The 21,657-nt window shown below is 44.7% G+C and overlaps 1 protein-coding gene across 1 annotated transcript; it reads left to right on the top strand.

Moving 5' to 3' along the window:
- The first annotated feature begins 13,271 nt into the window (after window positions 1–13,271).
- Window positions 13,272–13,997, top strand: CITED2 (Cbp/p300 interacting transactivator with Glu/Asp rich carboxy-terminal domain 2). The gene has a single exon (XM_054399160.1). It carries the CDS (start codon window positions 13,281–13,283, stop codon window positions 13,995–13,997), a length of 717 nt encoding a protein of 238 aa, XP_054255135.1. The 5' UTR covers window positions 13,272–13,280.
- Window positions 13,998–21,657: the final 7,660 nt, after the last annotated feature.

Here is a 21,657-nt window from a genome sequence, read left to right as displayed (position 1 = left end):
TTTCATTGTAGATTTTAGACTCTGCTTATAAATACAGCTTTTCATTTGCTTCCAGACTGAGCTAGCCTGGTTATTGTTGGTGGGGGGGGAATTTCAGCTCACACCGACACACAGAAGGGGGGGGAAGGGTAATGCTTTTCAGAGTGCCTTAAAATTAATCCAAAATGAGTATTACTTATTCTCAGCCTGTCAGATCTGGCAGGTCTACTCTGAGGTTAATGTGAAAGTGAATGTAAAAATATTTTAAGCTTTTCATTAGCCAAACTGGAATACCATGAATTGAAAGCTTTGGGTAAGCAAGGTGGTATTACCAGTACCAGCCACAGATTACGTATAGTGCCCTAAGGTACATTCTGCAGAGAGGATAGAATTGGGGTACAAGTTGCTCAGGGTACAAGTCGCTGCTTCTCCTCCTGATACTTGGAATAATGAAAAAGGTATCTAGCTGCGCATTGCTTCAGGTGATCGGCAGACCTTACATGCAATTGCTCCACACTGCATAAACCAGCAAATAGTCCAACCTTTCCCCCATGCTCCCATCTTTGCCTGCTGACACGATGGCCATGTTTTGACCAGAATCACAGCTCATCTTGCACATTTAAACCTATTCCAATTTTTTGCTAGCAAAAGCCAACAAGTAGAAAACAAGGCAACCTTGAAAAACTGCAGTGTCTGCCTTCTGGGACACAGTGGCCTTGTCCATACCAGAGTTTTTTCTGGAGTCTCTCAGGACTGACAAGGCCACTCTAACCCCATCAGTATCAGCAATGTTTGGTGTACAGCTGCAGGTGAAGCTCCTTAGTCGTGCATATTTCAAACACTGCCATTGAGACCGTGGCCTGACACTGCAGTGCTAAATTTGCCTGGGACTGTTTTTACCTCCATCAGCACTCCCAAAGTTTTAACAGGAGCTGTGCCCCCATCCATTACCAATGTTTAACAGCCTCAAAAGGGTAAAAAAAAAAAAAAAAAAAAGGCAACGAAAGAAAAAAACACCTTCCTCAATATCCCCTTAGGTAAAAAAGCTTGTCCTCTCCTTAGAGAAGTGCTGTGCCACTTTCCATACACTGATCACAAGCCTCTAGTACTTTGTGCTATTATTTTTTTGGCACCAAGTGATCTGAATGCCTTTTTTTTTTTTTTCAAAGTAATTTTCCATTCTTTATACCTATGAAGAAAAGATTGAAAAAGGTGACCCATACAATGCCAAACCACAAGCCAGGTTATTTCCACACGCACTTCTGGATGGTTCCCCGGGCCCACAACTCTCCTTCTTCAAGTCGGTACGTCCCTGTTTACGGGGATAGCATGAAACTGCTGTGAAAGCAAAGCCTGCCCCAAATCTCCAAAACCAGAAGGCAGCCCATCCAGCCCCTTCCCCACCCCGGGGCAGACACCTGCCGACACCCGACGTACCCTACGTCTCTGCCCCGCTACCCCCCGCGGCCGCTGCAGGCGAGAGCAGCTGCGGCACTTAAGGGCGGAAGAAGAGGGCGGCTCAGGCGGCACCGTGTGGGGCGGGACGGCGCGGCCCTTCTGCTCTGCCCCGCCGGCAGGGCCTCTGTTGGACGGGGGAAGGGCCCCGAGCTGCTGAGGGGCGAAGGGCGGGAGCCTCGCAGGCAGCTTGTCGCAACGAGCACTGACCGCCCAGGCGGTGACCAGCGAAGGAAGGATGCTTCGCTTGAAGACCAAGGAGGGGCGGGAGCTCCGATGTGACGCCTGAGAAGAGGCGCCAGGGATGAGCGACACTGGGGCCAGAAGGCTGTAGGGTGGTAGGAAGAAAGGAGCCCCCGAGGGGTAGGACGGCACTGACTCACTCGGCTGGCAGGCTGCTGCCTGAGAGGTGCCTTTCCTGCGGGCAATGCAAAATCGTGAGAAAACTCATGATGAAGAAGGTGATAAGCTGCTGACCAGCCTGTATCAAATTCAGTCACACAAGCAGGGAACCCCAAATACGGGATGTGGGTGCTTGGATACGGCCCTGCTGAGAAACTGTGATTTCTCAGTTTTATTTTATTTTATTTTTGAAGCCCTCCAGTGGCTGAGAGAATTGCTTCTGAAGAGATTGCTGCTTGTACAAAAGCCATCAGCCCACTGGATGGGTTTAGTTTATAAAGTAGCTCCCTGTCACGGCAGCACTTCAGGAAAACAGGGCTGAAACTCACCTGCCTGGACAGGACGCCGAAATAACAGCACTCATAGCAACAAAACCTTCTAGGTCAACAAACAAAAGTTTGTGAAAAGAAAGAAGGCTTTGAAGACAGATCTTTGGATTTTGAGCAATTTTGTGAAGCAAGAGCAAAATGCAGGGTAATGAGGAACCAGAGGAAGTTGTTTAAACAGTCAAAAGGCTTTGAATAAAGACAGTTCACAAAGAGCTACTAAGGAAAGGCAGTTGCCAGGAGAAGAGGTGGTAACATCCTGCTAGTCGTGGATGCAAATCCTGTTAGAGGAGACCACGCAGGAGCAGAGCAGGAATAATTGCTCAGTTCTCTTCACAGCATTTAAGTAGTGGGGTGCCTCAAGGATCAATACAAACAGTGGCATTGTTTAACGTCCTTATTGAGGGTCTACTGGAAAGGCTGGATACATAACAGTGACCTAAGACTGGTCGATCATGAGGCACCTCAGTAAGCCTTGACGATATTAAGTAACTGAGCAATACTTCCTCAGAGGGAATGCAGTGTAGATGAGTGGAGAGTAATGTGCTTTGGAAAGCATGATTTAAACCACTCCTATAAACAAATAGGTTCTGAATTAATTGGAACCTTTCAAAAAAAGATTGAGGCATCAGTGTGGACAGCTTAATGAAGATGTCTGCTCAGCGTGCTCCAGTGGTCAAATGCAGAAAAAAAAAGCTGTAATAAAAAAATGGATGACTGAAAATATTGTGATATTATATAAAATATTGATAGAAAGATTCAGTTAACCAACCTTAAAGGGATATGAAAGAGAAGCTTGCCTACGAATAAGCCAGATGACCTTGTAGAGGTCAGTCCCGCCAAGTGCCAAGTTGCCTCCCTTGTTACTGACTACAGCACATCCTAGGTTCTCAGCACCTTAATTGAGCAGAATAATGGCTTTTAAAGAAAGAATACAAGAAAGTGAGAGCAATGAAGGATAGACCAGGCATGGCATGTGGCATGTGTATGTGCCTTGTTCAATAAAAAAAGGAACGTGTAAAAGGACACAGAGTATCAATGCAGTGATCTGTAGAAAACTGCTCATAAACTAACAGTGTGGTAAATAGATTAATTTACCACCAAAACGAAGGAGACTTCTACACGCAGTAAGAAAAAAAAAAAAAGGAAACCTTTCAGCTTATGTAAATCAAGTCAATCCATTAACTGCTGTAATCAGTAGAACTGATTATACAAGCCATGGAGATACCATTTCATCAGTTGTACAGAAAATAAAAATGACAAGAGCCTTCAACTTTCAATGTTCAGGACTCAGCAGGGTTAAGATAGAAATCCCTCAGATTTATGTCTTCATCAGTGATGATACAATTGTCACGATGCTTTATATTAGAGGCTTGTCTTCTCACTTGTACAGCCATGAGGGAATCCTTCCCCAGGTATAGTGTCGTTGAATGCCTGATGCATTATGAGTTCTTTAGAAGACATTAGTGTTGGCAGTGCCAGTAGGCAGATACTGGACTTGGTGTACCAGCAGCTTTTTCTGTGCTATGAATACTTATCTTCAGGCAAAATATGTGTGACTGAATTTCAGATGTCCTTTTAGCTATTTGTTCTTTCTGAAATGGAGTTTCCTTGTGCTGTGCTAACAAAAACTGAGCCAAGGATGGCTAGCCATAATACACGACTAGCAATGAACCTTATATTACAGTTAGAAATAGCATTAATCAGAGCTATACACTGAAGCCAGTATTAGTCACAGAGCTGTTTGTTTTATTTCACAAGCAACATAAATATTCTTGAGCAATCAAATAGCCTTGCAAATTTATACACGACAGACAATGAATGAAATGTTCACAAAACATTGTAAACTGATAGGAGTTTTATCCTTAAATGTGAAGACTTTTAGAAATCAAAATACAGAATAGCATATATTTCTCAGTCTCTTGGAGGAGTAAAAGCTATATGTAAATGTTTATTAGTAGCAATAATCTCCTTCCTACCCTGGCATGGGACTGGTACAGGTGGATTGGAAGAACAGGCAACTTCAGGATGTAGAAGGGTAGGCCAGCCTCACACTTGGAGGAAATACTTTACCAAAGATCTTGAAGACAACTTCAGATGGACATAAAAACCCTAACACATATTCTTGTTATTGCTGAACACCTTCCTTATGAGAACAAAGTATAGGGTTGTTTTTTCTTTCTACCATGTGTGGACATTATAGTGAGAGAAGTTGTTGGATTTAACATTTTTTACATGAGTGGAAATTGGGTTATTGGGGTGTCAGAGTCTGGAGGGAAGAAAGGGACTGTGCAGTTATGCAAAGAAGTTGTGTCAACGAACATAACTTCACTGTGATGGATAATATGTTGTTGGACTGCTGCCATTCACCATGTGAGAGATTTGGTGGAGAGGGTGTTGCATGTAGCTGCAGGAAATGGGCTATTTGGAAAGAAAATTGCAGTGATCTTCCTGGACAAGAGCTGTGAGGATTGAAAGTTTGCAGGGATGATTCATCCTGGAGCAGAAAGGAAGCAAAAGCCCCCAAAGCATCTTGCAGAGGTAATTGGTAAGAGGCACTGGGAGTGGAATATTTAGGACACAGAGAAGGCAGGGAATAGAGGGGAGTATTTTGTCCTTTTGCCTGGGTGGGAGTGAGCAATGCAAGGAGCCACTTCCAAGAGGTTATTGGAAGGGTTACCTTTTGTGCGAGATAAAAAGTTCCAGAACGGACCTTGACAACACTGAAGTCAGTGATGATAATTACTATTTCTTCTGACATTAAGGTGGCCAGGATCTCACTTACGACCTGAAATAAAAACAGAAAACCAAGATAGCTTTAAAATCCTTTGGACACCAAATATCTGTGGCAACAGTAGCTACACTTACGTGTCCACCCAAAAAGATCTCTGCTAGGCATTTTCTAGGAGAAGGGTATAATTTTTAAAAACATTTTATAGAAAGAGAAACTGACATCTGTGTTTGACTGTCACAAGGAGAAAGGAATGTGGGTGCTTAAGTCTGATTTTAATTACAGTGCTGGAATTGGGAGAGGGGAAGAACAAATAGCATGGCTCCTGGCTTGTTGATGACACCATTACATGGGCTGTTAAAGGACTTGTTTTCCTCTCCAATTACATATCACCATTTAAATCCATCAGCTCCTGCTTTAAAAGGAAAAGAGTGTCTGCTCAATTCTAGAGTAATGAAGTAATGTTGGTATTGTGCTCTGAAGCTGTAAAGTGCTAATTTATGTAAAAGTAGTAGTATTATTAGTGCTTGAGTATGATATCATCAGGCCGATGCATAAGAACAGCAAAGTGTGAAAAATCATATACATCTACTCTGCGTTCCTAAAAACAACATAAACCAAAATTAATCAATTGAAAAAAAACAGTGTATCATCATTTTGCAGCACGCACAAAGACATGCCTGATAAGAAAATAGGCTTTATCTTTAGGTTTCCAAATAAGGGGCTACAAAACCTGAGTTTTAGCTAAGTTTAGGAAATATAAACTATTTTGCACTATTTAAATTTACTTCCTTTGAGTTTCATTACTTTTCAGGCATCCACAGAACAGCTACTTACACAAGTGGGAACAACACTTGCTATTGCCAACCAAAATGAAAGTCTGAGGGAAAACAGGAAGTAATCCACACAGAAAGTGTGTAACTAATCTTGAGAGGGATAGCAGGAAGCCTCCTCTGCAGCAAGCATTCAGGAAGGCAGAAGTGAAGACAGGAATCTGACCTGTCTGAGCGAGGTTAACCCTTGCCACAGAAAACAAAGATAATGTATCAGTGTTTCAGAGAAAGGCTATGGGAAATACTGGATTGAGATGAGACTCAATGTGAAATATAAAGCCTCAAAATAGAGATTTGCAGTAAACATGGTTATAGATTCCCACCTAAAGAAATCTAGTGAAAAAACACTGAAAACACAGGTCAGATTGGAATGATTCCCAGATCCTTCATACTTGAAGGTGTATGCAAAATAAGTTGCCTAAAATGCTGGAAGAGATGGATTTTATTGCTTACATATTCACCTGTACCCACACCATATTCATATAGGCCTGGAATGAATGCTGCTGTCACTGCTACACAATGCACACACCATAATTATTTAATTTAGGGGAAAAACATAATCTAATCAAAGGAAAACTGTAACTGAAACTGCAACTGTCTGCTGACAATGTGTCACATGTGACCAACACCACAGCTGCTTGTAACCCATCACGAGGAGGATTAAACTAACTGTTTATTTAAATAAAATTCAAACTGGCAAGGATGCTGGAGAAGCCTTAATGACCTCAGTGATTATACTGCAGAACTACTTTTCTACATATTACAGCACTGTTCTACATATTACACCACACACTTGTTCAAACCATTGTAGAGTCCCACGGAAGTCAGAATTTCTCATATGATTTAGATTCTGCTGCATATGATCCCATTAGGTTCAATACACATGTCCAAAATCCGTGCCAACCCAAATCTAAATTGTTGTTCAGTACAGCAACAAAACATTTCTCTTAAATAGCTATTATGTTAATTCCACTAACATTTTCTTCATGTTAGAAAGGGAAAATGTGGGCTCAATCAATGAGATAGTGTAATTACATTTTAGATTGGGTATTACTACATGCCAGGACAGACACACAGATCAGTATCTCAAGTGGACTGTAGCACTATAAAGGTTCAATCACCTGGAAATCCAGTCCCAAGTACAGACCATTGCTGTATTTAAGATGTGTCAATTAGATCAGTCCGTGGTTTGAGAAGGTGAGATCTTGTCAACCTTACTGATACTGAGATGAATCTTATTTACTATGCAGTCTCACTGATTTAAAATAGAATATTTGCATGCAGACACAAGAAAGCAGGGTTCTGCGTGAAATGATTTGCCTAAAAAATGTGACTGTTAGTCGTGTGTAAATGTATGCTGGTGTGGGGCCTCTATTTGTAATCATAAATCTTTCTTTTTTGGAATGTTCCAATTCATTCTAATAATAAGCTTCAATTATTCGTTGGACTTCAAATAAATTACTTGTCAACTACCAGTTCGATTAATTACGGAATGTATGCAATGAACACTAGGTGTAATCATCCAAGTCTAATACATACTTAGAAGTATGTACTTTGCTTTCTAATAATTTTAAATTAAATAAAACATTTCATTCTACCTGAAAATTTTTAAAAATAATTTGTTGACCCAAAACATTGGTATTAATACTTGGCTTGATCTCCAAAGAGAACCAAATTTTGTTCATATAGCCTAGCTGTTAGCTAGTTTCCATGTACATTCTTTCTTTGAATCTGGTGCCATCTGACTTACTACTGAAACTACTACCACTTTGTCAAAGGCACCAGAACATTTTTCTTTTATTTCTGATTCCCACTGACACCCAAAAGTAAAAGAGTAGTAAAACACTCCATGTTGGGGTTATGTGTGACAGATGCAAATGCATTAATACTCGATTAGTTACTTTCTTACATGTGTGTTTATTTTTATATATTTACAAAATATCCTCTTAAGCATCATCAAGAAATAATATTCTTTGTAACTTTTCCCATTTTTACAGAGTTACTTTTTCAAAGAAAATATCTTGCAGTGAAATTATGCTTGAGGAAGAACCTGGGTTGTATCACACAAGCTTGAGACTGTGCTGAGAGAGCGTTCACAGTAAAACAATGGAGCTTGTCACTTTTCCCAAGCCATTCTCACCCAAAGATGATGCAGATGAAGGGTGCAATGCTACATTCATTACTACCACAATAAAATATACCAGCATGTTACTATCTTGAGCCATCTAAACAAACAGGACAAGATGGGTGGGGAGAGAGTAGCACAATTTGCCTAGTCTGTGTTCCTTATTTTAGAACAACACTTTGATGTGCATGTACATCTTTGGTTCCTGGCACATCAGCAAGGAATGCAAGCACCTGAAACCCTGTAACATACCCCCAAATGCTTCAGGTAGTGCTTTTCATAAAAGATTTATTGGTAACAAATAGACTGATAACCCCATTCTCAGCAGAGTAACCACTTTCAATCAGCACAGGGATGGATTACCATTTGAAAACTGGCAAAGTGAAAACAAGGCCCTTGCAGGAGACAGCACATGCTCTGTCTATATGTACATTTCCACCAACCTCACACGCCAGCCAGCTGTGAGCAACGTTGTACAGATTTGCTTTAACTCCTCGTAACCACGAATGAAAGAAATCCCCAGTGGGTCATCTCTTCCATGCTTGAGCTGCCTATCTGTGTATCAGATGCACTACCGACTGAACAGTGGCCTTCCCCAGGAAAGCAGAAACAGGAGAGTAGATGCTCATCTCTGGGAAATGCCTGGCAGGTGTCTGGACTGGCAGAAGGGAGCTCTGATTGTTTTAGGAAGCTTATGCTTGGTATCAAGTGAACTCTGTCAATTGTATGTTTTCTGACATAGGTGCTGTTCTTTGGTGCTGTTCAAACAGCCAAATATGCCAAGGTGAGTATCTCATGCCCAGACCCATGGCTAACCTTGTGTCCACTCTTCCTTCCCAATCATGTAAGAGTAATAGGGCTCTCAGTAAAGCACGTCAGAAAATAAAACTCCCTTCTAGTCAAAGCCCCTGTGTTTCCACTATACAGGCTAGGAAAAAAAAAAAAAAGGACACAAAACAGACACAACAACAAACCCCAAATCACTGTTCTTCTCACAAAGGGGATTCTGTGGGTTTAAAAAAAAAAAAAAAAGAAAGAAAAAGGCATTTTTAGAGACCAGAACAAATTTCTCTGCTTTCTAGGTGCCCATCTGGAACAAACTTGCCTAGTCCAGTTGATGACCTGGAAGCGTTCAAGGCTACATTGGATGGGACTTTAAGCAACCTGCTTTAGTGGAAGATGTCCCTGCCCATTGCAAGGATTTTGCAACTAGATAATCTTTAAGGTATTTTCTAACCCAGACCATTCTATGATTGATTCAATGAAACCTGTCTTGTTTGTTGTTTTCCCTCAGGGTGTGCAGTGAAACCAGCAGCAGCCATCCAGCTTGGCACTAGTAAAGCAAAGTGCTGGAGACCTCCTGGGCCACAGTTCCATCTCCCCTTTCAAGTGCCCTGGGGAAGGGTGGGATTGAAGGAAGCTGCAAGGAGGTCAAAAGCAGCCAGAAAATCATGACTTGTCTTCTAAATAGCAAAATTTAATCAGTTCTACAGAAAAGGTATTTCTTCCAGGATATAATTCTAATACAAAATTTCCTATCAGATAACCCTAGCAGATGTCCTGAACTAGGTTTTCCTGACTGCTTTGTGTCAGTGTGGGAGGGAACACATAGAAACACCTCCACAATGATGATGATGATCTGGAAGAGATAAGTCACAGTGAGTTAGGATTCTATTTTCAGAATTGCAAAAAGGACTTAAGAGATCCAGGTCCCCCTGAAACTCATTGCCCTGTGTATCTTGTTCCAGTAATATATCCCTGGAACTACAAGTATTTAAGCCTCCAGGCTTGAACATTTACAGTAGGTATCTGGAAAAACACCATCTGGGATTCTCCTTTTTGATTTTCCTTCCTTTCACTATACTCTGCAGATGTTCCAGTTTGGAAGGAGTGAGCAGGGCCACATCCACAACCCAGCCTCAGTGCCTGCCTGACCTTCCAATTCAAAATGTTAACACCCAACTAAGGATCCATCTTTTCTTTTCCATTGTCATGTTTGATTTTCTTAGTGACTCCCTAGATGGACACAGGAGTTGCATTCTGTTTTCAACTCTGCTTGGATTCTTCACTGGGAAGCAACTCTGTGAACCAAACTGCTTTCATTCCTGCCCCTGGCCATTTCTAGCATTCTCCTGATATGCACTGTCCTGCTTTCTTGCTATTTGACTGAAGAACTAAGTCAAGTATGCAGAAGACTTTGAAGATGAGTGAAAAGATTTCCTTAAATAACTGTGGCTTAGGTTAGGAGAAGCAAACAGCTGAGAGTCAGGGCTCCCTGATAGCTCCGTGGTGATGGGCTCATGCTTTGTCTTGCATTCCCCTGGATGCCTGTCACCAGTCTACCAGCCATTTCCTGGAAAGCAACTAACTGTGTTCCCACTTGCCGTGGCCATAAACAATGACAAACTTGGCTCCTGTGGCACTGCTCTGCTGAGCCATATATGGATCCCATTGCAATCCCCTGTGCAGAAAGCTCTGTCCTGCCTAATTGTGTGTGGGCTGTAAATACCTGAAGATAGGTTTTGTATGAGCAAGGTGCTACGGAGGTGGTGACTTCTCTACTACTGCTTCAGGCAATCTCATGCCAATTCTCCATATCTCGCTTTGGCAAGCTGGCAGCTTCCAACATCTGAAAGCCGAAAATAGGAAAAGGCATTTGCAGGGCGGTGATACGATGTGTGCTTGGCTTTAAAAAGGATCACAAACTTAAGGCGCTGGAGAGCAAAAAGGCATACCAGTATCACCATGGATATGTGACATTAAACAAACCACTTGTCATGATACACAGCTGATTACTTGCCAAATGGAACAGGATCTTCTTATTATCCATTGTTTTACCCTGAAAAACCTGCACAACCACAAGAAGGAAAATTTTCCAGAAAGGTACTATCACTTTTCTGACCATTCCTGGCCATGCTAGAGGTCCTTGTTCAATGGCAACTCCCAAACATCCACCTACTCACATGCGTTTGAGGGCCAAAAAGTGAAATCATGGTGGGCACCCTGTTTAATTGATGCAGGAAAGGAAGCTTTAGGATGAGGTCACTTCCTCAAGGTAAAACTGACACTTGTAAGGCTTCCTGTCTTCCCAGGGCTTTGATTCCATTCCTGCTGGCCCTCACTGCCGCATGTCAGCCAGGTCTGCCTCCATCGCTGGGGGAGATGAGGTAGAGCTAACCCTCCTTTTGGTTTTACCTTCATAATTCACTGTGGCCAGGTAAGGGCTCCTAAAAGGGAGCAAGAGGGATGTCACACAAACAGCACCTTGAAGCATGCCATTTGCCCTTACTCATGCCTCCCTGGGGAAGATCTCCTGAACCACTGTGTTCTTGTGGATTGTGTGAAGGAGCAGAACAACCATCTCAGCCTACATGATGGTTGCTTTCACACAATACTATTTCTCCTGTCTGGGGAAGGCATCCTCCCAGTTGCTGCCCCCTCAAAATGCCTATAGGCATAAAAAAGCCGAGAAGGGAAGCAGAAAAACAGGCAAAGGCACTGCTGAAAATAGGCCACTATCCAATGTGTCCCTGCAGCAGGCCTCTCCCAGCCCCTCCACACTTCCCTGCTACTTCAGCACAGCTGCCCTTCAGCAAGAGCTGGTGGATCTGGAGCAGGAGCCAGGAGTGGCTGTCTCGGGGGGGTTGCACACATGTGGCCCCATCAGGGCAAGTTCTTCGAGACACCACCAGATACAGGGCAGTGACAAGAGATGTACTTGGCCAGGGCAATCATCTGTGTAAAGCATGTGCCCACTCATGCTGTGCATGTTGTTTTTATTTGCCATTCCAAGAAAACCAATCATAAATAACATTAATAAACCTAGAAATCTGGGCAAGGGCAAGAGTCGGTGGACACTCATCTTGTGCACCCTGGGTGGCTGTGGGGCACATATGAGGGGATGGAAGGAAGGGGATGGGAGAGAATCATGAGCTCCCCCATCACAGACAGGCATCTCCCACATGCAGAGCACGGGCTGTGGAAAAAAAGTGGACCTTGGATCTCGCCGCCAGGAAAGGGCTCGGTTCCGGGGACGCCCACTCCTGCTCGTGGAACCAACTCGGCGAGGCCAGGCACCTGCAGTCCGGCTGCCCGGGAGTTGTGGACCTGGCTCTTCCAGGGCAGCGCCGCTGGGGCGCCCGGACCCACGCGTGCCCGCGGCCGCCGCTCTGCAGCGACACAAGCGGTCGGGGCCGTGGGTGGCAGCGTGGCTGCACCGGAGGCGGGGGAGCGGCGGCGGCAGGGTGCGCTGCTGGCTGGAGCCCCGCCGAGCCCCGCTTTGTTCTCGGGGGACCGGCGGTGCCAGCCACGGACACGCGCGTGGCGCAGCCCGGGGCCGCGGGTGCCCGAATGTCCTCCAGGACCGCCACGCTCCTTCCCGCGTGTGTCCGAGCACGCGTGTGCCCTGCGCGTGTGCCCTGCGCGTGTGCGCGCCCGTCTGCGTGTGCGCGCTGGATGCCGGGTTTGGTTTTTTTTTTTTTCCTCCCCCCACCCCACCCCCCCCTCCCGCTTGCTCCAGGTTTTACTTCTGGTTGCCTGTAAGGGTTTTGCTCCTCCCTTCTGAAATCCTATATTAGCTGTGGCCAAAGCCGGGTAAGAAACACAGCTCATTGTTGGCAAGTGCCGATGAGCCTCGCTGAGGAGTGAAAAACAGCTCCGGGGCTGCTGCGGCGATCACAGCACCGTCACGTAAGCGCCGAGGAGAGGGCCGGGAAAGCCCTCTCTATGCTGGGTGACTTTTACTGACTGATTTCACCGCCACCTTTGAAGCAAAAGAAGAAAGAAGCCGGGAGGTGAGTGCGGCGGTTCTCGTAGCTGGTGCCGGGTGTCCCTTTTGTGTGCAACAGGAAAAATGGGACTGTTTAAACACGCGAGGAAAGGTATTTCTCAGCTGCCTGGCTTTACCTCCTTATCTGTGGGTTACAGTTTTTATGCCGAAATAATTAGGGCTTAATTCTAAAAGTTACTGACAGCGGTTAAGTGGGACTTCCCAATTCTTTGCTCGTTCCCTGCAAGTTAGCGAGAGCGCCGTGGAAATCCGCTGCTTTCCCTGGCGAAGCCGGGGGGCTCGGGCGCCTTTTGAACGTGCGAGGAGGAGGCGGCTGCTGCCGTATGCTACACTTTCCGCTGATAGGTATGCACAAGTTGGAGTGGGAAGGCGTGTTGCTCGCTGGATTAGCGGAGGGGACTGGGATTTTCGTACCGCAGGCTCCCCTTTTATTTTTCCCTTTGTACTCCACGGTAGAGCCGCGGTAGGAGATTTGCTTTCCCCTCATCTTTTTTTCTTCCCCCGAGAAGGAGAGAACGGCGGGACCAGCGGAGGCGGTTCCCACAGGGCCAGGCAGATGCAGACAGTCCGGGAGAGGGCAGCTGGATGTCCGAGGGTGTATTTTCCTAATGTATTCACACGCTAACTTTCCAGGTGGGCAATGGCAGACCACATGATGGCCATGAACCACGGGCGCTTTCCCGACGGATCTGGCGGGCTTCACCACCACCCTGCGCATCGGATGGGCATGGGGCAATTTCCCACCCCCCATCACCACCACCAACAGCAGCAGCCGCCGCAGCAGCACGCCTTCAGCGCCCTGATGGGAGACCATATACATTACGGTGCTGGGAATATGAACGCGAGCAGCGGGGTGAGGCACGCCATGGGGCCGGGGAGCGTTAGCGGAGGGCACCCGACCGGCACCATGCCGCCCCCCGCCCGCTTCAGCGGCTCCCAGTTCATGGCCCCCCCTGTCGCCAGCCCGGGAGGGCAGCTGAGCGCCAGCATGCAGCTCCAGAAGCTGAACAACCAGTACTTCAACCACCACCCCTACCCCCACAGCCACTACATGCCGGACTTGCACCCCGGCAGCCACCAGCTGAACGGCAGCAGCCAGCAGCATTTCAGGGACTGCAACCCCAAGCACGGCGGCGGCAGCGGCTTGCCGCCCGCTGTCCCCCACGTCCCCGCGGCAATGCTGCCGCCCAATGTCATAGACACTGACTTCATCGACGAGGAGGTCCTCATGTCCTTAGTCATCGAAATGGGGCTGGATCGCATCAAGGAGCTTCCCGAGCTGTGGTTGGGACAGAACGAGTTTGACTTCATGACAGACTTCGTTTGCAAACAGCAGCCCAGCAGGGTGAGCTGCTGATTCATTTAAAACAAACAAAGGACTTTCTATCGGTGCGAATGAAAACATTCCCCTAGACACGGTGTCTCACTTTTCAGGGCTTGGAAAGGTGAGAATCTGGAAAGCAAGAGTCAACTATGCGCTTGTATAAATTCTTTTTTTTTCTTTTTTTTTTTTTCCTCAAATTGCTGCCACTTTTTTCGTAGATTTAACATTCACGCCCCCTCCCCCGTAGTAATCATTTCTAGCAAACTCTGCCTTATTATGTTGGTCGCCTCCCTCCACTCCTTGCTCTGTTAATTTCTTTGCAGTAACGTGCCCATAATTCCCACAGTGCTCAACTGTTAGATATTAATCTTGGCAAATTGCTTAATCGTGTGGATTTTGTAAACGAAGATTTCCAGTGACTTGAACTGCATTCAAATTCTGAGTGAACAGGGAAAAAAAAATTGCATTAGTTGGTTGCATGAACTTTGAAGGGCAGATAATACTGCACAAATGCTGCCATCTTGCTTAATTTTTAACTATGCATTGCAGTGCAGACTAATAATTGGGGGATTTTAGTTTTGTTTTGGTTGTTGGTTTTTGCTTTTGTTTTGGGTTTTTGGCTGATTGGTTGTTTTGGAGGTTTGGTTTTGGTTTGGGGTTTTTTTGTTTGTTTTGTATTTTTAATAGGTTAAGCTGGAAGCTTAACAGATGTGGGCCAAACCTTTCCAGATCAGGAAAAGTAATACTGTTACTTATAAAGTCTGCTACCCATTCCCCCTTCTCCATATGTATGTATAGACAATAATATGGTGTGGATGGAATGTTGACTAGTGGCAAACATTTCACAGATTTTTTAAGTTGGTGGGGGTTTTTTTGGTTTGGTTTTTTGTTTGTTTGTTTTAAGATTTTGTTTCTTCAGCATTTTGACACTGTGCTAATATAGTTTATTCAGTACATGAAAAGATACTACTGTGTTGAAAGCTTTTCAGGAAATTTTGACAGTATTTTTGTACAAAACATTTTTTTGAGAAAATATTGTTAATTTATTCTATTTTAATTTGCCAATGTCAATAAAAAGTTAAGAAATGCTTTAGTTTTTCTAGAAGTCATTTACCAGTATTTTTCTTCAAAAGTCTTCCCCACTGTCCCTGGTAAGTAGACCATCTATCTGTACAACCGTGTTGGTGTGCAAAAAGACATTCCAAAATAGAAAGTACACTACACCCATATATTATGTCATGGTGAACTCAGTAGGTGAGCAGGATTTGAACATACTTACAGCATAAAGCCTCATACGTAACATTGTAATATGCCTGTCAGTGTGGTTTTATGAAAAATAAAGTTGCTCTGAGGCGCAACTTTCTTGTGACTTGCCAACATACTTGCTTTAAATGTAGTTGTCCAGAGTTATGATGCATAAAGTATTTATTATATTTATCTATTAAACTTGTAATTTTATAAATCTGCTTTCATTTATACAGCTGACTTTGTTCTTTTGTATATTTGTTACCTCACCTGGAAAAGTTGTGTGAAAAAAACCAAGCGCTTAATATGAAAGTATTTGTAACTTGGGAAAGGAGGGTGGTGGGTGTTGGCCTGTCCCTCTCACCTCAGAACGTTATCACAGGAGATTGCTGCATCGATCCAGAGCTGCATCGCACCAGAACTGACTGCATTTAATTTTCAGTGACTTAGAAGAAGGGGCAGATATCTTTAAAATACTTCACTGTGGAACATCTCTGACCCTTATCTCCCAGAAACTGCTACTAACTAAAGCCACCAATACAAATCCATACAGGTCTACTTTAAATATTTGGGGGAAAAATGCCAATTATTATAAGACAATTGACATCTTGCTCCTTTTAGTGCCAACTGTTGCAGCCTTCTGCCTCCACCTGGCCTTTGGCAAAGCTCCTGCATGAGGTACTACTTCCATGAGGACTGTGGGATCAGAACCCTAATAATACATGTAATCCTGTTTAGCCATGTTCCCTAAGTCTGATACAGGAATGATACCACTGCTTTCTTTTTGTCTACTTTTTCAGCCATGTCTTCTGAATTTATTAGGAAGAAACACAGCATGGTGGATGCAGTTAAATTTTAAACCTGGGCACGTAAACAAGAGAGAATATAGCTGTACAATGGGAGTGTAAATTGCAGTGTTTTGGATCAAGCTGGGAAATTAAACTGATTACTATTGCTAAAATTGTCCCAGCTGGTGAGAAAAGTGATACTTGGCCTTCCTTGCTTTACAGACATGAAGCAGCTAATACATTTTATGAATGTAAAAGGGAAAAAAAAAAAGAGAGATGTATTAAAGTATTGGCAAAAGCAGAAAGAAGTGTACACTTCTGGGAAAACCTGACACCAAAATGCTCTCTGCAAGTGTTTCAACAGCTTTTTCTTAGACAAAAGAATTTAAAAAAACAATCTTCTGGTTTCAGCCAGTGATCTCTAATGTTCTGTGACAGTAAATTTAACATCAAATGGCAGTGAATCATAACTTACCAACTCACCAATAACATAAAAGAGCGTTCAGAGGAACACAGCTGTAGTTTTTGAAAGCCATTGCCCAACTTGCCACTATATAAACCATTTTTCCATTTTAAGGCTGTTAGCATACATTGCATTGCCCTCTTCTGCTGCAGTTTTGCTGGTAGGGTGGTTTTTCTGATTCTAATCAAGTTCTTATGAAACAGAGTACCAAATTATGTGCATACCAAATTGCATGGATGTTTAAAGCCTCCATGATCTAAAACGAAAGGGAATACTCTCGCTTTAATGATAAGCACTTTTGCTTCATGCAGTTGGTTAAACAACAGATTCTTCACAGTTGAGACATCACTACTTAAGTCTGTCAACATTAAATCCTTCCATATAAGCTTTTCCAAGAATAGGCTGTTTAACAGGCATGCTGGTAGAGTCTATTTGCATACAACTCCTTGCAAAACTCCTGAGAGCTGCTGCTTTTAAACAACAGCAGTTACTGAAAGCACTGGCTTAGGGCAAGGCATCTTCAAGGAGTTTTATGATTTCTTAAAAGCAGACCCTAGGGAAATTTGCAGAACAATCATATTGCCTACCTCGTCCCTTAATTTCTAATGAAGAGTCAGATCCCAGTGGACAGCACAACTACAGATTTTCTTATTCATAATATCATCCATCAAGCAATACTGGGAGCCTGACCCTCATCTTCCCAACATGAACCTCTTGGCAGCGCTCCCACTGGCTCCCACGGCTGAAGCAGTAACAGGCCTTCAAGTAAGTCCTCGCTAGCCTCCGCACTGTTTAGAAATACACTGAAGTAATTTGTTATTTGATCCCAGCGATTAGTGAAAAATGGAATGACCCAGTTTTCCAGCTACTGCCAGACCCTCATGAAGGACGTTGCAGTCTTGCATCCCATTAAGTTGCTTTCAGTACAGGAAACTTGACCTCTGTACTTTGGCTGTTTTTCAAGAACTTCCAACATGGTACATGAGATCTGCTCCTCTTTAAGCCACGGCCAGAAATAGACGCGCTGCTTTATTTGGAAAGGAGATCAGCCCTAAGCCACCCTGCCACGCAAGACACCCTCGGTGGAAAATTAGGTGCCGATTAACGCAATCCTCTGCTTTTTGCCCTGGAATGAAGAACTGATGGGCGGGCGCTGTGGCTGGACGCCGCAGGGGGGCAGCTGCCCCCACACTGACCGGGCTCCGCCGCTGCATGCCGGGGCGGGAGGCGGTAAGAGAGGCCCGGCCCGGCGCGGCTGCCGCAGCCACCTGCCAGGGGAAGCCGGTGGCGCCACGGCGCCCCCGTGTGGGCGGCTGCCCTCTCTGCCGCCGCCTTCCCGCGGGCGCTGCTAAACTACGCGCAGCCGCCGCCGGGCATGAAGAACGCGGTGGCCGTGCAGGGCTCCGCCCGAGCCAGGGAACTCCGTTCTAGCTGTGGCGTTTGGCTGTGTGCGACAAGGGTCGACCTTGTGCCCTTTGCGGCGCCGATGCCCGTCACAGGCCTGCCCGAGGCGCCGCTGGGCGAGCGGTGCCCGTGGCACTGCCCAGCACCTGGCAACGCGGCACAGCTGCGGAGCCTCCCGAAATTTCTCGGCGTGAGTTTAGAGAAGCAGCAAACAAACCTCGTGAAAACATGTCTGTTGGTCTCCAGGGGGAGGTTGTTGAAAAAAAATATATATAAACGAGGATTATCCCCTGCTTATCTTGTCTTGCTAGGGGGATTGGAAAATTCCATACATCTGGATTTGCAGAGTTCCTTTCATTTGTTTTTCACAGAATCACAGAATGCTAGAGGTTGGAAGGGACCTGTAGAGATTGAGTCCAGCCCCCTGCCAAAGCAGGATCACCTAGGGCAGGCCACATAGGAACACATCCAGACAAGTTTTGAAAGTCTCCAGAGAAGGAGACTCCACAGCCTCTCTGGGCAGCCTGTTCCCAGTGCTCTGTCACTCTCACCCAAAAGAAGTGTCTCCTCGTCCTTGTCCTATCACTGACCACCACTGAAAAGAGACTGTCACCTTCATCTTGATACCCACCCCTCAGATACTTACAGATGTTGATAAGATCCCCCCTCAGCCTTCTCAAGACTAAACAGCCCCAGTTCTCTCAGTCTTTCTTCACAGGAGAGATGTTCAAGTCTGGCAATCATCCTTGTAGCTCTTCGTTGGACTCTCTCCAGCAGATCTCTCTCTCTCTGTGTCTTTGGTTTGGGGGTGTTTTGTTTTGTTTTGTTTTGTTTTGTTTTTAATCTATTGTGTGTTTCTGTTGTTGCATCATTTGTTAGGCATTTGGGGGTTTTTTGCTGTGTGCCCCCAGCCCCTTCTGAGATATTTTCCACACTCTAGATAAGTTGGCTACAAAGCCCTATGAATCACTGGTGTTCAGCCAAAGGTTATGGCTCATGTCTGTGAGGCCACAACATGTTACTTCTTCAGGGCATGGGTAGCTCTTGCATCAACATCTTACTATAGGAGCCTTCCTATTCCTATCCCATTCCTCTTGCCCTCTGCTTTGCTACCTGTGTGGCACAGCAGGGCTTAACATGTGAGCTGGTACCCAAGGGGCCAATGCCCTCTCATGCTGGAATCTGGAGCAAAATCAGAGTGGGCATGGGCATAAAGGAGCAGGAAGCAAAGTCAGAAAAAGCAGTCCTCGTCCCTGACCCTACAGTTATCCTTTTTGAAGCCTTCATTTCATGCAGCAAAATCACTGTGGGACTACTGCAGACAGGAATAAGAAATGCCAATGATACAGATCTGGGCTACGCAGACTGACCTCAACCTGATCTATTTCTGTATCATCACTCATAGGGATAACAGTGTGAACAAGGACTAAGTAACATTGACAGGAGCTGTATAAATTATAAGACAAAGTAAATTTTAAATAGGCAAATATATTTGTCAGGTACACTGCATGTGCAATAAAACCAAGATGACAAATCAGAGGAATTTGGAACCCAAGGCAGCAGCATCTTCTCAAGTTTTCATGTGCATCATCTTGTCAGTAGAGGGAAGGTGTTTTACATAGCTTCTGAAAATATATTTACACATTTGAATATGGTGCCACTATTGTGCTCGCATACAAGATAAAGCTGAGCCTCTGCAAAAATAACAAGATACATCAAATGACTGAGCAGGTGAACTGCTGTTATTGTAAGTTCTGTTATTCTCTTTGCCTCGTTTTAGAAAAAATATTTGCAACACCAGGTTTTTAATAGAGATGGATCAGGTACGGCAGTCGCTCTCCATCTGCTACACCCTTCCTCCTCTTAAAAAAATTGCAGGGGGGCAATTTGATCACAGGCCTGACACAGATTTTGAAAGATGCATATTTCTCATATTAAAAAAAAGGCAAGAGATTTTCTGGCTCATCAGGCTTTGTAAAATGCTGACCACTCTTCTCACCTTTTTCTTTCACCATGTCATTTTGTTATCTCTGCCTACTGGTGTGTTCATTTGGCAATACATTCCCTATTTTATCAGCAATAAAGTAAAATAAAAGAAACTTTCATAATCTTCAGACTCCTAAAACTGTGGCTGGGTGAGTACACAGCATTTCTTAAGCTCAAAAGATAAACATTTAGCAGACACCTGCCCTGATACGATGCTGGAGGTACACGTCCTTATGTGCAGTTTTGCCCAAGAGTCTCCTAACAATTGCACTGATAGTTTTCTACTACAGCTTGCTTTGCTAACACTGGTGCCCTGCACAAGAGAGGATGAAGTTTCTGGAATTCTATAAAATGCCTTACCTGCTGCTATTCAAACAGACATAACAGCAGTTTCAAGGAGAAGGACTTGGGAGTGTCAGTTGACGAAAAACTCAACATGAGCCAGCAATGTGCACTTGCAGCCCAGGAGGCCAACCATATCCTGGGATGCATCAAAAGAAATGTGGCCATCAGGACAAGAGAGGTAATTCTCCTGTCTATTCTGCTCGGGTGAGACCCCCACCTGCAGTACTGCATCCAGTTCTGGTACCCCAGCAAAAAAAGGACATTAACCTGCTGGAGGGGGTCCAGAGGAGGGCCATGAAGATGATCAGAGGGCTGGAGCACCTCCCCTATGGGGACAGGCTGGGTTGTTCAGCCTGGAGAAAAGAAGGCTCTAGGGAGACCCTATAGCAGCCTTCCAGTATCTGAAGGGGGCCTACAAGAAAGCTGTGAAGAGACTTTTTACAAGGGCATGTTGTGATAGGATGAGAAGGAATGGACTGAAGCTTGAGGAGAGTAGATTTAGACTGGATATTGGAAAGAAACTCTTTATAGTAAGGGTGGTGAGACACTGGAACTGTCTGCCCAGGGAGGTTGTGAATGCCCCCTCCCTCGAGGTGTTGGAGGACAGGTTGGATGAGGTCTTGAGCAATCTGGTCTACTGGAAGGTGTTCCTGCCCATGGCAGCGGGGTTGGGACTAGCAGGGGTTGGGATCTTTAAGCTCCCTTGCAACCCAAACCCTTGTAGGAATTTATGAAACACAGAGAATCTTGGATTTCTCTCTCTCTGCTAGGGTAGGTATTTAAAGGTGTGCTCCTCAGAATCTTTTCTGTTCTTTTTTTTTCAGCTACATTCCTTGGTCTAATAATTCTTAGTATCTCTCTCTACAAGATTTGTATAGCTATGTGTCTTTCACCAACTTTATATGAAATATTTGAAGGCAGGAATGGATTTCTGGGATATTCCAATGACAGGAAACAACACCAAACCTCTGCAGATGTCTTTGTCCAGAAGGTAAATAGTCATGTTTGCAGTTGTTTATAGGATTATAAGGGCTAAATACTTGTATTTTGGGCTGCTTCTAGGATATTTATCAGCAGGTTGCACTAAGGGTAGTACGTGATTCAGCAGGGAGATTATGAAAGGCAAGGTATGAACACAGGTATAGAGATGAATATAAAGACTAAGTAATAGGCAAAAAAAAAAAAAACAGTGATGGTTATAATTAAGAAGACTTTAGGAGGTAAGCCTGAAAAACAGTCAGCCCTAACCCAAAAGCTAGAAATAGATGCCTGTCATAGAATCATAGAATCATAGAATCATAGAATCAAGAAGGCTGGAAGAGACCTCAAAGATCATCGAGTCCAACCTGTCACCCTACACCTCATGACTATCTAAACCATGGCACCAAGTGCCATGTCCAATCCCCTCTTGAACACCTCCAGGGATGGTGACTCCACCACCTCCCTGAGCAGCCCATTCCAA

The sequence above is a fragment of the Indicator indicator genome, chromosome 2 (genome assembly GCF_027791375.1).
Source record: "Indicator indicator isolate 239-I01 chromosome 2, UM_Iind_1.1, whole genome shotgun sequence".
Taxonomy (NCBI): domain Eukaryota; kingdom Metazoa; phylum Chordata; class Aves; order Piciformes; family Indicatoridae; genus Indicator; species Indicator indicator.
Note: the sequence above shows the minus strand (reverse complement) of the source record. Positions and strands in the feature narration are given on the sequence as shown.